We start from the raw sequence: 17,016 nt of genomic DNA, 5'->3' as shown, positions 1-17,016 counted from the left end.
CGGAGGGGGATGTTAATCAGCTGTTAACTGGCCCTATGTGGGTGCAGCATGGAGGGTGGGTTGTGGGAGGAACGGCAGTCAGGAGCTACTGCAATGATCCAGGCAGGGGGTGAGCTTGGGCCAGAACACTGGCAGGGGGGAGCCGAGGTGGGGCACACTTGCAGCGTGTTTTGGAGATGATGATAACTGCAATAAGGTCAGAAGGAAAAAACCTCTAGTCAAGATGAATAAGTCTGGGGACCTAATGCACAGCATGACGACTATAGTTAACTACGCATTTGTATACTTGAAAGTTGCTAAGAGAGTAGATCTAAAAAGTTCTCATCCCATCCCTCCCTGGTTTGGCTCAGCAGTTAGAGCGTCAGCCCATGGACTGAAGGGTCACGGGTTCAATTCCGGCCAAGGGCACCTACTTCACTTGCCGATTGTCCCTGGCCCTGGTCGGGGTCATGTGGGAAGCGACCAGTCAATGTGTCCCTCTCTCTCTGTCTGTCTCCCTCCCTCCCTCCCTCCCTCCCTCCCTCCCTTCCTCCCTATCTGAAGATAAATGGAAAAATATCCTTGGGTGAGGATTAAAAATAAAGTTATCATAAGAAAAAAGTTCACATCCATCAGCACACTAAACTTACGGTTACTAAACTTATGGTGGTGACCATTTCACAATGTACACATATTCAAATCATTATGTTGTATGCCTAAGATTAATACGACGTATGTAATTACACCTCAAAGTGGAAAGATGACAACTGCAGGGATTCGGACTCATTACTGTGGTTGCTGATGAGAGACTCTAGTGCCGCATTGTGGGGAGGGGCTTACGGATTTGAGTTTCAGAGCGAGAAGCAGCCAGTCTGGTGGGATGGCTCATGTCTGCCCCATTTCCCTTCACCCAGGAGAAGGGGGGACTGAGGCCCACACCCCTGTACAAGGGACAGATGCCAGATTTCCTTCCAGGAAAACAGAGCCTTAGAGCCGGGCTCTTTACCTCCACCCACAGTGCTGCTCATAGAATCCACCCTCCTCCTTATTTGGGGATACCATGTATCCCTGCTTTATCTCACTCCACTTCTGCTTGAACCCTTCCAGTGATGGGGAGCTCACCACTTTGCGGGGACGACTGCTCCATTGTCATTTAGCCTAGGTGGCCAGTTCTCCCATTAGTGGCATCAACCCAGCTCTGGCTGTGTCGTCTGAGCCACACCAAAGAGCCCGCACCCTCTTCCCAGTATTTCAGTTAATACCACCTCCCCGTTCGGGGCTCTGTCTTCCAGGCTAAACACGCTGCAGGAAGAGCGGGGCCTCCTAACTGTGAGCTGCCAAACCACTGCCCTGCCCTGGGTGGTAGACCAGCTTCGGCGGCAGAGGAAATGACAGCCTCGTGGAGCAGCCTGGCCCGAGTGACAAAACCAGGTCTGTCTGCTCTCGGCTCCAGTGAGTCACTGGTTATTTTTACTTCTAAGGCCAGAGCTTCGGCCTCATTGGGGGCTCCTGTTTCCTGGCTGATGAAGCGGATGGAAGAAACACAACCTGGCGGCCTGTGCAAAATGCAAGACCCAGATGGGCATTCAGGGGAAGCCTGCTGCAAGCTCCGCGTGGGGTGGGGGGATGGGAGCCACCCACGTGCTCTCCTGCCGCCAGCCCTGCTGGCCTTTGCCTTGTCTATGGTTGGTTTCTTGTGCTTATCTGCCCAGCAGTACCGGGAATCGTACAACATTTTCTGATGCAATGTGGGGTTGTCTATGTGCCAAACTAATGAGAAAATGCAACTTAGAGCCCCTGTGAGACCCCACCACCACCACCAAGCACCACCTTTGAGTGGGAAGTTGGTTTCTCTGTGCAAACACCTTTCAGTGTGTCTGTGCTCAGCTCTGTGATGTGTGGAAGTTGGGACTGGTCCGTCGCAGGTCTCCTCTCTGTCCCGGGATGTGTGCTGTCCACTGCAACGGAGGCCCTGGGGTGAGCTCCGCAGAGCCCAGAACGTTCAGAGCCCTTGAACACAGCTGGCTGGCGTGATGACAAGGAGGAGGTGAACCCTCAACCTGCTGCGTGGCTTAGCCAGAGAAACGACCCACCCCCATCCAGCCCACCCCACCCCACGCTGTGCCTGATCTGCTGGGCTTCATCTGGCAGAAAGGGAGCAGCCTGGGCCCAAAGAACTAGACTGGAGCCCTGGCCCGCATGGAACAGCTGTGGCCTTGGACAAGTTACGTGGCCTCTCTGTGCCTCTATGTGACCCTTAGGAAAAATTAGGGTACTGATAACTATTGTCTCCTCCGTTCAGTGAGGATGAAATGAGGCGGTGCAGAGCTTTCTGTGTAGAAGGTGCTTGGTGAGCATCATTGATGTTTTTATATATTCTTTTTAAAAATTGATTTCAGAGAGAGGAAGTGGGGGGAGAGAGACGAAGATAAATGTGAGACACCCACTGGTTGCTTCCTGCACACACCACGGGGATCGAACCTGCCACCTTTTGGTGTATGAGATGATGCTCTAGCCAACAGAACCACCTGGCCAGAGCTGTGTTTTGTCTCGTTTTTAGATTTGAAGACCACTGATAGCAAATGTAAGAATCATCGGTGTCTCTCCTGGAGCTGGCCTTGCCCCTGCCCGGACTTGGGTGCCCACACCAGCCCCACAGCAGAGTCTCCAGAAATCTCCCCTTTCCTGCCCTTGTCCACCACCACGCCTGGCACCCAGGGGCATTTTCCAGAGGGCAAGGAGCCTCCTTCCCCTGCTTCGTTTGCCCATCACCCCACCACTACCGACAGTCTGTGAGTTCACCGAGAAGGGACTGGATCTTTCCACTGAAAAACAATGTGGATATAATATATATCATAAAATTGACCATTGTGGCCATTGCTAAGTGTACAGTTCAGTGGCATCGATTATATTCATGTTGTGCCACCACCCGTCCACCCACTGCCCATCTCCAGATCTTTTTCATCACCCCAAACAGAAACTCTGAACCTATAAAACATTGACTTCCTGTCCCCTTCCTTGTGGCCCTGGCAACCTCTGTTCTACTCTCTGCCTCCATGAGTTTGCCTGTTCTATTCTAGATGTTTCATGTAGGTGGAATCATGCATCCGTCCTCTTGTGACTGACCTGTTCACTGAGCATGATGTTTCGAGCTTCATCCATGTCGCAGCATGATTGGAACCTGATTCCTCTTTTCTGGCTGAGTAATATTCCATGTGGGATAAACCACGTCTGATTTCCATTTGCTGAACGCTGGGTTATTTCCGCCTTCTGGCTACTGTGAACAGTGCTGCCGTAAACATGGGTGTACAAGCATCTGTTGGAGTCCCTGTGCTCGATTCTTTGGGGCATATACAGCGGAGAAATGCCAGGTTTATGGTCTAATGGGTTAAAGTGTGTCCCCCAAATAGATAAAGTCTTAACCCCTAATACCTCAGAATGCAATTTCACTTGGAAATAGTGTTTTTATTGAGGTCGTTAGGGTAGGCCCTAATCCAATACGACTGTGTCCTTATAAAATAGGGAAATCTGGACCCAGGGACAGACACGCACAGGAGGAAAACAGTACGGAGGCCCCGGAGAAGACGGCCGGCTGTAAATAGCCAAGGAGTGCCTGAGCCACCCGAAGCTGGGAGAGACAGAGGGCCGGATTCTCCGTCACAGCCTCCGCGGGTACCAGCCCTGCCGGCACCTTGATCTTGGACTTCGGGCGGTGAGACAATGCAGTCTGTCGTCTGGGCTCCGGCTTGCGGTGCTGGTTCCTGTGGCCCGGCAAGCTAACGCATCAGCTAATTCTAGGTTTAGCTCTTTGAGCACCTGCCAAACTGTTTTTCTCAGAGGCCATACTACTTTATATTCTCACCAACAATGTATGAGGGTCCCAGTTTCTCCACATTGTCACTCATGCTTGTTTCTTTTTTAAATTGTAACCTCCCTTGTGGGGTGTGGCGGCCACCACTGTGGTCTTGATTTGCATTTTCCTAAGGACTAATGCCGCAGAGGGTCTTTCCATGTGCTATTGGCCATCTGTATCTCCTCTCTTTCCCATTTCTTTTCTTTTTTTTTTTTTTATCCTCACCCGAGGATATTTTTCCATTTTTTGTACAGATAGAGTGGGAGGGAGAGAGAGGAAGGGAGAGAGAGAGAGAAACATCGACATGAAGGGACACATCGAGTGGCTGCCACCCGCACGACCAACCAGGGCCGGGGACAAACTGCAACCGAAGTACATGCCCTTAGCGGGAACCGATCCCGGGTCTCTCCAGACCACAGGCCGACGCTCTAACCGCTGAGCCAAACTGGCCAGGGCTCTCTTTCCCATTTCTAAATCCCATAACGTCATGTCTGATATACTCAATAAATGTATTTTGATTTTTTTTTTTTATCCTCGCCCGAGGACATTTTTTTGCATTTATCTTCAGATAGAGCCGGAAGGAGAGGGGGAGAAGAGACAGAGAAACATTGACTGGTTGCCACCCACACAACCCCAGCCAGGGCCAAACTGCAACTGAGGTACATGCCCTTAGTGGGAACCGAACCTGGGTCTCTCTGGTCTGCGGGCCGACGCTCTAACTACTGAGCCAAACTGGCCAGGGCAAACTGGTGACCTCTTGATACATGGGTCAGTGCTCAACCACTGAGAAACACTGGTTGGGCTATGTTTTCTTTTTTGTCCGATAAGACCTCTGAGATCTATTTAGAATAAAGTCATCTTATTGATGGTGGAAACTACCACATTGCGTTCTTTGAAGACTTTGTTCTGTGAATGGAGGTAAAATCCCCTTACTCCTATTTTTTAAATTTGCAGAGGGTGGAAATACTCTTTTGGCTTATTGAGAGTGAGTTACACTATGCAAAATAAATAAATAGGTAAAAACACTGTGTTTTACCAGGAATTAAGAAACATTGCTTGAAGTTCCAACTGTTTGAATTTCTGAGTTATTTAATGACATTAAAGAATTCCTTAAAAAATAGAAAAAGAACTAGGAGCCTTTCCTTCTTTCTTCATGCCCTTGAATAACTAAAATAGCTCCAAAGTGCCAGTTCTTTCACCGTTTGGAAAGGGTTGCCATCAAGTCTTAGCACAGCTCTGTCGGGGATTGTTCATTGACAGTGTCCAGCTTGTACCCAAATTGCTGAGTTAGCTTTCCTACCTCTTCTCCAGCCGGTTTAGTGAGATATACTTTCCCAGAAGACACAGCTGCCCAAGTATTATTTTACAATTATCCCTTATTTAATCCCAATTTTATGTATTTGTAGTCTCCCACCTTTTCTTAAAAAAAAAACCCAAAAAACTATCAAGCTGTTTTGTGGTCTTTCCACTTTGTTTTTTACAAAACAAACACACTAAATCTTAAGTTTGTTATTAATTCTCTATCTTTCCACCCCTTTGTTTTCTTTAAATTTTGTATTAGTTTTTCTACTTTTTCCCTTAGAATGCTTGGTTAGGTTTTGCAGAAAGCGTTTAAGGATACAATTATTACTTTGCCTTCAGCTTTGACCCTGTCCCGCGGGGTCTGATATACAATATCCTCATTATTGTAATTTCCTAGATAGGCTGCTGTTCTAGTTTGATTTCCTCTTTGAAATAAGAAAAAAAAAAACAGAGCTTTTTCCCCCCCATTTCCAATAGGTTGGGTATTAATATATATACTTTTTTCCTTCAACTTTATTATTTTTAGTTTTATTATAGCTTTAGAAGGTGGTTTCTATTTCACTTCTTGGACTTTATTGAGGTTTTCTTTGTGATCTAATATGTTATAAATTATGTAAGTCGCCTTGGTTTTTGAAAAGACAGTGCGCCGTATGTTCTCTGTCTCTTCAGGACACAGGATTAGATATGCATGTGTAAGAGCAACCTTGCTCATCCTATCTCTGTTTTTTGTTTTCTTGTCTTACTTTATAGGAATGGAAAGAAGAGAGTTAAAATATCTTCTAGTGTGATTCTGCTATTTTTTTTGCAGTTCATAAGAGACTTCTTTTCACTGTGCATTATAAAATTCATCATGATGAAGTGACCCTTGTGTACAACTTAATGAATCAAAATTTCTCTAATATGTTTTTATCACTTTAGTTTTGTTACAGATATTTCTCCTTTTTCCCCCATTGACACCCTCCTCCCAATTCCCCTCAAATTTCTCTAATATTAATCTTCTACATCTTACCTTGCTTTTTAAATTTTATCATCATTTTACCCATCATTTACCTATAATTTTGCTTGTAATTTTTCTTTTGGTTTTTCTAAGTCACTTTATTTTAACAGTATTGCTTGTTTGTTATTGATTTTAGAGAGAGAGGAAGGAAGAGGGAGAGAGAGATAGAAACATGAATGAGAGAGAACATTGACTGGCCACCTCCTGCATGTCCCTCACTGCAGATCGGGCCCACAACCTGGGCAAGTGCCCTGACTGAAATTGAACCTGTGACCTCTTGGTGCATGGGTCGATGCTCAACCACTGAGCCACACAGGCTGGGCTAAGTCACTTTATTTTAATGTATCAGCACAAGAGTTAAATTTTTAAAAAGCCAATATGAGAATTTTAGCTTGCATTACATTTATCTGATTATATTATAAATGATTACATTTATCTGAAAGCATTTTTTTTTTTCCTCACCCGAGGACATTTTTCAATTTTTTGTTCAGGTAGAGTGGGAGGGAGAGAGAGGAACAGAGAGAGAGAGAAACATCGACGTGAAGGGACACATCGAGTGGCTGCCACCCGCACAGCCGACCAGGGCCGGGGACAAACTGCAATCGAGGTACATGCCCTTAGTGGGAACCAAACCCAGGTCTCTCAGGACCACAGGCCGATGCTCTAACCGCTGAGCCAAACCAGCCAGGGCTGAAAGCATTTTTTAAAAATATGTTTTTATTGATTTTTTTAGAGAAAGAGGAATAGAGAGAGAGATAGAAACGTCGATGTAAGAGAGAAACATCAATCAGCTGCCTCCTGCACTCCTCCTCCTGGGGACTGAGCCGCAAACCAGGCATGTGCCCTGACCCGGAATCGAACCGGGACCTCTCAGTCCATGGGACGATGCTCAATCCATTGAGCCACATTGGCCAGGCTGAAAGCATTTTTCAATATATTTTTAATACTTACTGTTTTTTTTTGTTTGTACCTTTTACTATGTTGACTTCTTTTCTCCTTTTAATTTAGAAGACACAATTTGGGTTCTAGCTTAAGCTTATTTTTTCACAAGGTATTACTTTCATTAATATAACCACTCTTCTTTTTTTTTCTCTTATTAAAAATGAGAACAGAATGGCTGGTGTGACAGTGGTTGAACATCGACCCATGCACCAAGAGGTCCCGGTTCATTCCCAGGTCGAGGGCCAAATCCCCAGTGTGGGGCATGCAGAAGGCGGCCAATCAATGTTCTCTCTCATCGATGTTCCTATCTCTCCTTCTCACTTCCTCTCTCTCTAAAATCAATAAGAAAAAAAAATTAAAAGATGAGAACATTAGTACTCTTGGATCGCCTATTCCCTCTTCCCCAATTTTATTTCTTGTTCTGTTGTGGGCGATGAGAATGGCACTGGGTGTTTGGCTGGTGGTGTCACACTGGACCTGGATTCAGAAACCTTGTCCTTGAGTTCTGGCTAGGAAAGAATTCAGATCTAAGACTCAAACTCTTAGAGAACATTGATTTGGAAAATCACAGAGGTAGAAGAAGTAATTTGTAGAATAAACTGGCTTAGGAAACAAGTTATAGAGATAAAGGAAGGACCCTTGGAGTGTAGAAATGAGGAAAGTAAAGGTGATGTGCCAGGGGAGGGGGGATGGGAGAGGGAGGGAGAGGGAGGGAAAGCGCTCTGAGTCCTCTGTCCTAAGGGTTTTAAGGGTGGAGATTTTAGGGGAGGTCTCAGGGGAAGATCTCAATAGAATATTCAGCATCTTTCCTGGTATGTTTTTTTTTTTTTGGTACGTGCCCCTAACGGGAACCGAACCCAGGACTCTCTGGTCAGCAGGCCGTCGCTCCAATTGCTGAGCCAAACCGGCCAGGGCTTTCAGGGTCAGGGTCTCCACTGATTGATTGGTTGACACCAGGGCAGGGGTCATTGTTCTATGTCATATATAAAATGCAGGAGATGACTATCCAGAGGGATTCAATGGTGGTATTCTCTTGTAAACCACAAGGCCATTCATTCAATCACAAGTCACTTGTTGAGGAACTACTGAGTGCAAGGCCACGGGAATAAAAAAAACATGACTAGGACAGGAAGGTTCACAATCTAGAGGGGAAAAGAGATGAGTTGCAAAGAAAACAAAAACAAAATATCCCAATTGTAAGTGTCTACCAGGATAAATGATTATAGAATAAATGCAGTGCAACTATGACCCAAGTCAAGAGAGGGAACATTATCAGCACCCAGTAGCCCCCAAGTACCAACGTGATGGCACCAATTCACATCCTTCTTCCTGGAAATATAAATTGCAGTTGCTTTACACCTTTGCTAACACTTGATATTGTCAATCTTTTAAATTTTAGCCATTCTAGTGGAGATGTAGTGGATGGTATCTCATTGTGGTTCAATCAGCACCAGATTTGATTTCAGAAAAACAAAGGATGTGATATTTGCACGCCTGGGCATTACGGAGAAATTCAGATGTGAACATTGAGTTTCATAGCAGAAGTATCTGTGGAGTTATGGATGGAAAGAGGCTACTCCTCCCTCTCAGAAGGTCATCTGAGGAGAGGGCTGGGAATTAGGTCCTGTTCTGGTTCTAGGTCTCCAGGTGTGGCACTGGGCTCCCGTTCCCACCACCTCGGCACTGCTCTGGGGCCAGCCCCCTGCTGCCTCCGGTCCGTGTCCAGCAAGGTTATGGGCGGGCTCCTCCCCAAGGCAGGCACCAGCTTCCCCAGACACCCGTGAAGCCATTAGACCAAAACTCTGCTGTTTTCCTGGCCTTACACCCTGCCTTGCTATTTATTATGCTGGATGGGAGATGTATGCAAATGCTTTATTTTGGAAAAATGCCTGGGATGACTGAGAAAAGCCCCAGACCTCCCCAGAGCCGGAGGCAGCAGCTGATGCTCACTGCAGGCGCTGGTAGGCTGCCTGGTGCACGGAGAGCTCCAGTCTGTCAATCATTTACCCAGGGAGTGGCAGCGTGGAGGGCTTTGAAATGGAAAGCCCTGGGGGAAGGACCGTGTCTACTGCGCTGGCCCTTCCTAGGGCTGAGCTGCAGGACAGCGTGAGGAAGACAGGTGATTGCCCCGGGGGCTGGGCCCGCCCGGTTTCTGCGGTGACCTCCACTGGCCTTTCCCTGGGCAGGAAATGGGCTGTTTGCTAATGCCTGTCCCCTGCCGTACACACCTGCAGAAGCCAGTTGGTAGTATTTTAAAATAATTTACTAGAATGAAATTTCTGTGTTTTCCTTTGGATAGTTGCCTAGTAATTGGCTTTGTGATTTTTGATTTGAGAAATGGCTTCAAAAAATAGGACCTCTCAATCCCCACCCCCACCCCTCTCTCAACACCCCATCTCCTCTTAGGTGGGAAAGGGGTGAAGATACCACAGGAAATGTGGGGCAGCTTTTTTTTCAATCCTAGAAGTTTTTTTCTTTAAAAAGTATGTTTTTATTGATTTTAGAGGAAGGGAGAGGGAGAAGCCTCAATCGACTGCCTCCTGCACACCCCCTGTAGGGGATCAAGCCTGTGCCTGGGCCCTGACCAGGAATTGAACCGGTAAACTGCATGGGATGGCGCTCAGCCGGTGAGCCACTCCGGCCTGGGCAATCCTGGAAGTCAGCTAAAGCTGTTCTACCCACTTGTCACTCCTAATCCCCCCTGGGGGCTTTCTCTGCTTGCTCCTCCCTCTCCCTACAGTGACAGTTAAGCTACAGATTATTGCTAATTATAATGACATTTGTCTAAAACTGATGCTTCCTACAGAAGAAATAAGCAGTGGGTTTGCCTTTGCTCTTGGCCTTGGTTTAGCAAGTCCCCTCCCAGGCGCTCAACCTCCTTCCTCCCTCCCTCCTGTCTGTGGACCTGACAGCCTGACACCTGGCCTGACACCCATGGCTGGGGTATCTGATGCCCCAGGTTCTCCTGGCCCCCAGGAGAGCTGCCTTGGGGAACTTGTGATTCCTGTCCGCCAGGGCATCAGATAGGTTTATCATTGTATTCGTTGGACAAATAGGGGCAGTTGCGCCCTGAGAATTAATGATGGGCCCAGGTTTCTTCTGTCTTCAAGAATGGTGCTCAGCTCCACCCCTGACACACACACACACAACACCCTCTGGGGTCCCCAGGAAGCCCTTAGTGTGATTTTAAGGAAACTGTCACCTATGTGCAGAATGAAATTTGCATTTCCAGTTGCACGAACATATTCTCGAGTGAAGGTATATATATTTTTTTAATCCTCACCTGAGGATATATACATATTTTTTCATTTATCTGCAGGTAGAGTAGGAGGAAGGGGGAGAGAGAGAGAGAGGGAAATCAATGTGAGAGAGACATATCAACTGGTTGCCTCCTGCATGACCCCGACTAGGGCTGGGGATGAACCGCAACTGATGTACGTGCCCTTGACCAGACTGGAACCCGAGACTCCTTGGTCTGTGGGCTGACGCTCTAACCGCTGACCCAAACTGGCCAATGCGCAAGTGAAGGTATTTTTAAAATTAACTTTATTGGGATAACGTTGGTTAAAGACATCATATAAATTTCAGGTGTACAACTCTATAATATGACATCTGTATACTCCGTTGAAGAGAAGGGGTTTTAAATGTATTTCCACTCCCCTGAGCAAGTTGCTTTACTTTTGGGGGTATTTTAGCCCTTGTGACTTTATCACTATTGGAAATCACAAATATTTTCACACCAACCAGGGCTGGGGACGAACTGCAACCAAGGTACATGCCCTTGACCTGAATCAAACCTGAGACTTTGGTCCATGGGCCAACGCTCTAACCGCTGAACCAAACTGTCCAGGGCTACATATTTTTCTTTTCTTTTTTTTTTTTTAATCCTCACCCGAGGACATTTTTCCATTTTTTTATTCAGATAGAGTGGGAGGGAGAGAGAGGAAGAGAGAGAGAAACATCGATGTGAAAGGGACATATTGAGCAGCTGCCACCCGCATGACCCAACCAGGGCCGGGGACAAACTGCAACTGAAGTACATGCCCTTAGCGGGAACCAAACCTGGGTCTCTCTGGACCGCAGGTCGACGCTCTAACCTCAGAGCCAAACCAGCCAGGGCTACATATTTTTCTTAATGGCTGTTGTGCCCTTATGAACTGGAAATAAGAATTTTCTAATCTCAATTTTCTGGCTTCCAGAACGTCCCTCCTTTTGGTTCTCCTCGCTCCCTGGTCATGCCTCCCCTGGCTGCTTCACTACCACCAAGCCCGCCCCCAGCCTCTAAATGTGAAACTCTCCCCACACATCCCCACAGGGGCCCCTGCATTCTTTGTCGATGTTCACTTCCAACATGACCTGTTTTGGCTCCTGGCTTAAATAACATTCCTGGGCTGATGGCCTCCAGATCCATCTCTCCCTGAACTCCACCTTATACGTCGACCCGCTTGACATCTTCGCTTGAGGCAGCTCACACCAAACACATACAACCAACAATCGACCTAGCACATCGGAATCTTTTCTTTCCAGAGTCTTCTTTATTTCAGAAAATGGTAACTCTGTTCTTCCAGTTGATCCAGCCCCAAATCTCAGTATTATCCTGTAAGCTCTTTTTTTTTATACCCACAACCAAGCCATCAGTAAATCCTACCAGCTCTGCCTTCAAACACACCCTGATCCCTTCTCTCCTCCACAGTGGCCACCTGGTCCAGACTCCTATCTCTTGCCCAGACTGTCACCATCCATGCTCCTCCCTCTGCCCAGTAGTGAGACCCCAAAGAGGCTTTGAGGTCAGGGGAAGCAGATGGAATTGTGGCCAAGAAAGGGGCTTCAGGGCCAGGCATTTTGGGTGCAAATTCTGGCCCCATTTTCTGTTTATTTGTATCAAGTAACGAACTGTTATTATGCAAATGTGAATGTGCTGTGGTTTTCAGATCAGATCCGCCGGCAAGAGCGCTGCTCTGAAAGCGGGTTCTCGGATTCTCGGGGGATTTCAGAGGCTTTAGATTTCAGACGGATAAGCCGCGAGAGCAGTTAGATGTGTTGTCTAAGAGGGGGGACGTTGGGGTACTTCGAGTACAGGAGGGGACTGACTGCATCTCAGGAAGTGGCTTCCCAGAGACTGGGCCTGGGACAAAGGTTATTCTCACCGGGGTTTTGCAGGGTGGAAGATTCCCATGCCTACCCACACACGGCCCGGGAGAGGCTGGGCATGACACGGATGCCTGTGGGATGGGTGCACTGTGGCATGGTGGGAGCACTGGGAGGCCCTGGGCTGTGATGGCATTGGCACCTGGCAGTCAGCAGTATAACCAGGTGTCCCCAAGGACTGAATACTGGGCTTCACTCCTTCCCCAAGTCCAGGAGCCCTGAGACCTCCTAAATGCAGGTGGATGGAAACAGAAAATATGGCTGGCTTCAGACCTCTCTGGATCAGAGCCGAATTTGTTTTAAGAGAAGCAAAGAAATATATAGCATTTTCTGTCCCATGAGGATAATGTTGTAACTTACTTCATAGCAATGGTTTCCTGGAAAACATCAGAGTTTGACTCATGTTTCCTTTTTATCCTGAAACTGGAGGCTGTGTGACACCTCAGAAAGGAGCCCCTACTGTTGTTCCAGCAACCTGGGCTCAGACCGCCTTGTCCTGCAGCTTTGGGCAGCAGCAGGTATCGCCTCATGCCCGGGTGGTACTGTGGCAAGAGAGGGGCTCGAAGGACCTGAGGTTCCTGTCTTGGGACTGAAGGTGAGCAAAACAGCAAGAGGAAACTGGGACCCACGTTCTCATGCCCTGGTACTTGAGGGAGGCCATCGAGGTCACTGGGCTCTACTTCCTGTGGGACAGAGCTGTCTGTGTCACTTCCTGCTCTCTGCTGGGGTTCAAACTCGGACTCCTGGGTCTGATATCATCTTTCATTCAAAGCAACCAGAACCCAGTTAACAATAGCTCTCTGGAGTGATGGCTCTGGAAAGAACCTAATATGCTGACAAATAATCCACTCAATTATTTGGAAATAGTCTGGACATACAAGTAATTCGACTGTAGGTCATTGCTCTACTTCAGCTAACATATTTGCCCCCTGCTTACCTCTCTGGGTTTGAATCCTGGCTCTTTGACTCACTAGCTCTGTGATCCTGGGCAAATAATCTCTATGTGCTTTAAATTTTCTTCTCTGTTAAATGGGGTTAAGAATAGTATTTATCTCATTGGATTCTCATGTATCTCATTGGATCAAACAAGTAAACAAAAAGTGTGTCTGGCACATAGTAAGTGCTCAGTAAATTGTAATCATTATTGTTATTAGTCTTTCACCTGAGTAGGAGAAAGGGAGATATTTTATTTTTAGTGGTAGAATTCAGAGAAAGAATTTGCAAGAGGCCATTTTATTTATTTTCTCTTTAATTTGTAGCAGATCTATTAACTAGAGTAATTTCACTAAACATTCTAACTTGTGACCATCTAGGTATGACTGACAGAATATCATTTGGTTTTTAGAAGATTTTATTTATTTTTATTGACTCAGATTTATTTTTATAATTTAAACAATAGATTTCAAATTGCTTGTTTTATTATAAATAAATGGTGATTTTTTTGGATCTCATTTCCTAGCCTAATTGAGATAGCAGATCCCTGCCCTCGTACCTTCTGTGTGGTCAGATAAAGGCGAAATACACAGCACCCCCTCCTCCCACACAGAGGTGCACCTGTTTACCTGGGATCTAGAGGTCAGCAAGAAGTAGAAAAGAATATGTGTAGGACTATTCCTTAAACCCCACTTTGTAATGTTGAGAACGGAGGGATTTCATGTAACAGCTGCTTGTGTGCGGGTCTCAGATTCAGCCCTTCCACAGAGCAGGGCATTTCCTTCCACAATCAGAGCTTCAGGTTTGGGACAGAGGCACAAGCAGGGTGCCATCAGGGCACATCGTGGGCATGTGTGTGTGTGTGTGTGTGTGTGACCATTAACAGCTCTCTGACCACGTGAGTTAGATCACAGCTGGAAAGCACCACCAGGGTTCTTAAAGCAGTCAGCCCTCACCTGGCCCTCCCAGGAATCTTTCTGTGAATGAAACAGTCAACAGACTCTCCTACCTGCTCTGATGGCTGCTGCCACCATGCTTCTGTCCCCCAAAAAGATGCCAGTGACATCCTGTTGGAGCCCCGGGGAGAGAGCAGCACTCCTAACTGGGCTCCTTGCCAGCACCTGGAGAGCCACGCGACCAGGCACGTTTCTCTGTCTTGTTTTCCTCCCGAGTTGCTTCCTTACTAGTGGGGGCCTACTGCTCACCGGTAGAAAACGACTGTCTTTACTTTGTGATTTATGGCAATTATCTTTATCCCAAGGAAGCCTGGTACTTCCTGCCCTGCCTCTAGGTTTAAGCCAGGATATGGCACCTGTTTGGGGTGGGTGTTGCTCAAGCAGCTTTCGGATGAATATCAGCCGGGTCCTCCTCTGAGTTTCCTGTCATGGGTGGTCTTGGCCACTCCCTGAGTGATTCCAGTGTTCTGCAGTGCAAAGCCCTGACAGTGCACTGTGGTTCCCAGAACTTGAGCAGAGAGAATAGCAGTCTGGAAACAGAACCAATGCTATCCATTCCATAAACAACCATACCCAAAGGTTTATTCCTGTATTGCACACAAATCCCACTGTCCAAACTCCCAAGTTACTTTTAACTCAACTGTTTCTAAATTACCCACATAAATACATATAATAAATACAAAAACAGAAAGGATTTGTTTTAGTCTTTGGTATATAGAGCTTTTCCTCTTACTTTCCCCTCATTCCCTGTATTCTAAGCCCATCTCCTCATGTTCACATTCTTCTTTGGGCACAAAAGCAGCCGGAAGTTAACTTTGTGCCGGGGTTCTGGGTCCTGGTGCCTCTCTGGACTCAGAGAGGGACAGGCCCCGGGGACTCACACGTAGTCGTTTAGCCTGTACCCACTGTGCGAGGCCGAGGTGACAGAAGGGGCCCGATTGTCCTTGTAGGCAGCAGGTGGCCTGTAGGAGGGCGCCGTAGCCGCGGTGGCAGTGGTGGCCCTGGGCTGGGCCTGGGAGGGTCTGGAGGGTGCCTCGTCCTGGAAGGACAGACAGAGCAGGGTGCCACCGATGAGCGACAGGGACGAGGAGATGAAGCCGAGATACAGGGCCTGCCCGATCTCGAACTTCATGCTGCTGGGCAGCAGCGGGTTGTAGAAGTTCTGCACCACGTCGTTGGTGGTCCAGGAGACTGCCACCATGCAGAGCAGCCCGGCCAGGATGAAGAGCACGCCGCCCAGCACGGCGAACGTGGCCTTGGCCGGAGTGCCCTTGGCGCAGCGCGTGCACTTCATGCCGATCACGGCGCAGGCGCAGGCGGCGCCCGACAGCAGGCAGGAGATGACCATGAGCGCGCGGGCCGCCTGCAGGTCGCTGGGCAGCGCCAGCAGCGAGCGGTAGATCTGGCACTGGTAGATGCCTGTGCTGTGCCACACGCATTCCATCCACAGCCCCTTCAGGTAGGACACGGCCGTCAGGATGTTGGTGCCCACGTGCGCCGTCCTGCGCCAGTGCGGCAGGATGGTGGTGATGAGCGTGCCCACCAGGCCCAGGAAGCTGAGCAGGAAGCCCAGCAGCTGCACGGCCATGCTGGCCATGGCCCCGCCGGGTGGCTGCCGCCCTCGCTCAGGCGCCCGCAGGAGTCCTAATGAAGCCGGGAGGCGGCAGGGAGAGAGAGGAAACGGGTTAAACATTATCTCGGTGTATTTATTTCTGCCGCCGAAACCGAAATTTCCATAGGCAGTTGGTATGACAATTAACATTTAAAAAATCGTTTCTGAGACTTCATTGGGTGAATGAATAAGCTGGGCTTCTATGAGAGTTTTCCTGGGAGGGATGACAGGCTAAGTCTGGCTGTCCTGAGCCTCTCAAGGTCCCCAGGGAAGGGCACACCAGAACCCCATTTCTGCGCTCTCGGCACTTACCAGCCACATCGTGTCCACCCCGAAACACATCTGCTGCATTGGAATCTCATTCTGTTCCATTAGTAATCACTTCAGTTGTTAAATCAACAAATGGAGTGACAGTGTTAATGTATATACTACTTATGATTGCTTGTCAAAACAAAAGATTTCCTGAGTGTGGGAGACAACCCTGTGAGCTCAGGTAGGGAGGAGATTAGCATCCATAGGTCAGATGCTGCCTTCCAGAATCCCGGAGCTGGAAGTAACCTTAGAGATTGTCCACTGATGCCAGGAGGCAGGAGTTACCAAGGTCACCAGCTCCTTAGGTGCTGCAGCCAGGACCACAAACCTGCGACCCTCGAGCTGAGGGTGCACCTGTTACAAAATAAGGCTACTACCTGGCTGTCAGCCATTTCAGAGGTTTAAATACATTCAAATCTTGACAAAATCCGGACCAATTCTTGGGGTCAAGGATCTGCACCTGTGTAGTGCCAGGCATATAGGGTATACCCAAGAAATCTTGGGAGGGAGGGCAGAAATACCCAAGTGGACACCACTAGCTCTCCTGTTTGGGCACAGTGCTGCCCTCACCCTGGGGCCTCTCTCTGGGGCTCAGCTTCTTGCTCTTTAAAATGAGGGAGGTGGACTTCATGGTTCCCAAGTGTCTTCTGAAGGGAGAAAAACTTCTGTGCTGATGAAGTCACTTCAGCGTCCAACACTGGCGAAGCATTCAGTAGTCAAAACCGTCCTCCTCTTTCTCTGAGCAGAGGCCTCCTGCACTTCAGTGGGAAGGCTGCAGGGGGCAGCACTGGGCTGGCAGGGCCTCTCCCACGCAAGGCAGCCGCTCTCTGCAAGCAGTTTTTGGGGTCCCACACCTTCTTGTCTTTAATTCTGGGTTCATTGTGAAGAAATCCTCTGAATTGCGATGAAGGATTTGGTTATAACAAACAAGTGAGACTTCCCCTGGGAGCCTATACCATCCTCTTTTTTAAAAAAGATGGAT

At 48.0% G+C, this 17,016-nt stretch overlaps 1 protein-coding gene across 1 annotated transcript; it reads right to left on the bottom strand.

Moving 5' to 3' along the window:
• Positions 1–14,987: 14,987 nt before the first annotated feature.
• On the bottom strand, positions 14,988–15,707 carry CLDN14 (claudin 14). The gene has a single exon (XM_036243777.1). The coding sequence runs from the start codon at positions 15,705–15,707 to the stop codon at positions 14,988–14,990; it is 720 nt and encodes a 239-aa protein (XP_036099670.1).
• Positions 15,708–17,016: the final 1,309 nt, after the last annotated feature.

Source organism: Molossus molossus, unplaced genomic scaffold (assembly GCF_014108415.1).
Source record: "Molossus molossus isolate mMolMol1 unplaced genomic scaffold, mMolMol1.p scaffold_m16_p_5, whole genome shotgun sequence".
Lineage (NCBI taxonomy): Eukaryota > Metazoa > Chordata > Mammalia > Chiroptera > Molossidae > Molossus > Molossus molossus.
The sequence above is the reverse complement of the archived record's forward strand: the minus strand, read 5'-3'. Positions and strand labels throughout refer to the sequence as shown.

Coding starts and splice junctions, on each gene's coding strand:
- CLDN14 (XM_036243777.1), bottom strand. CDS start 15,707: ATGGCCAGCATGGCCGTGCAGCTGCTGGGCTTCCTGCTCAGCTTCCTG.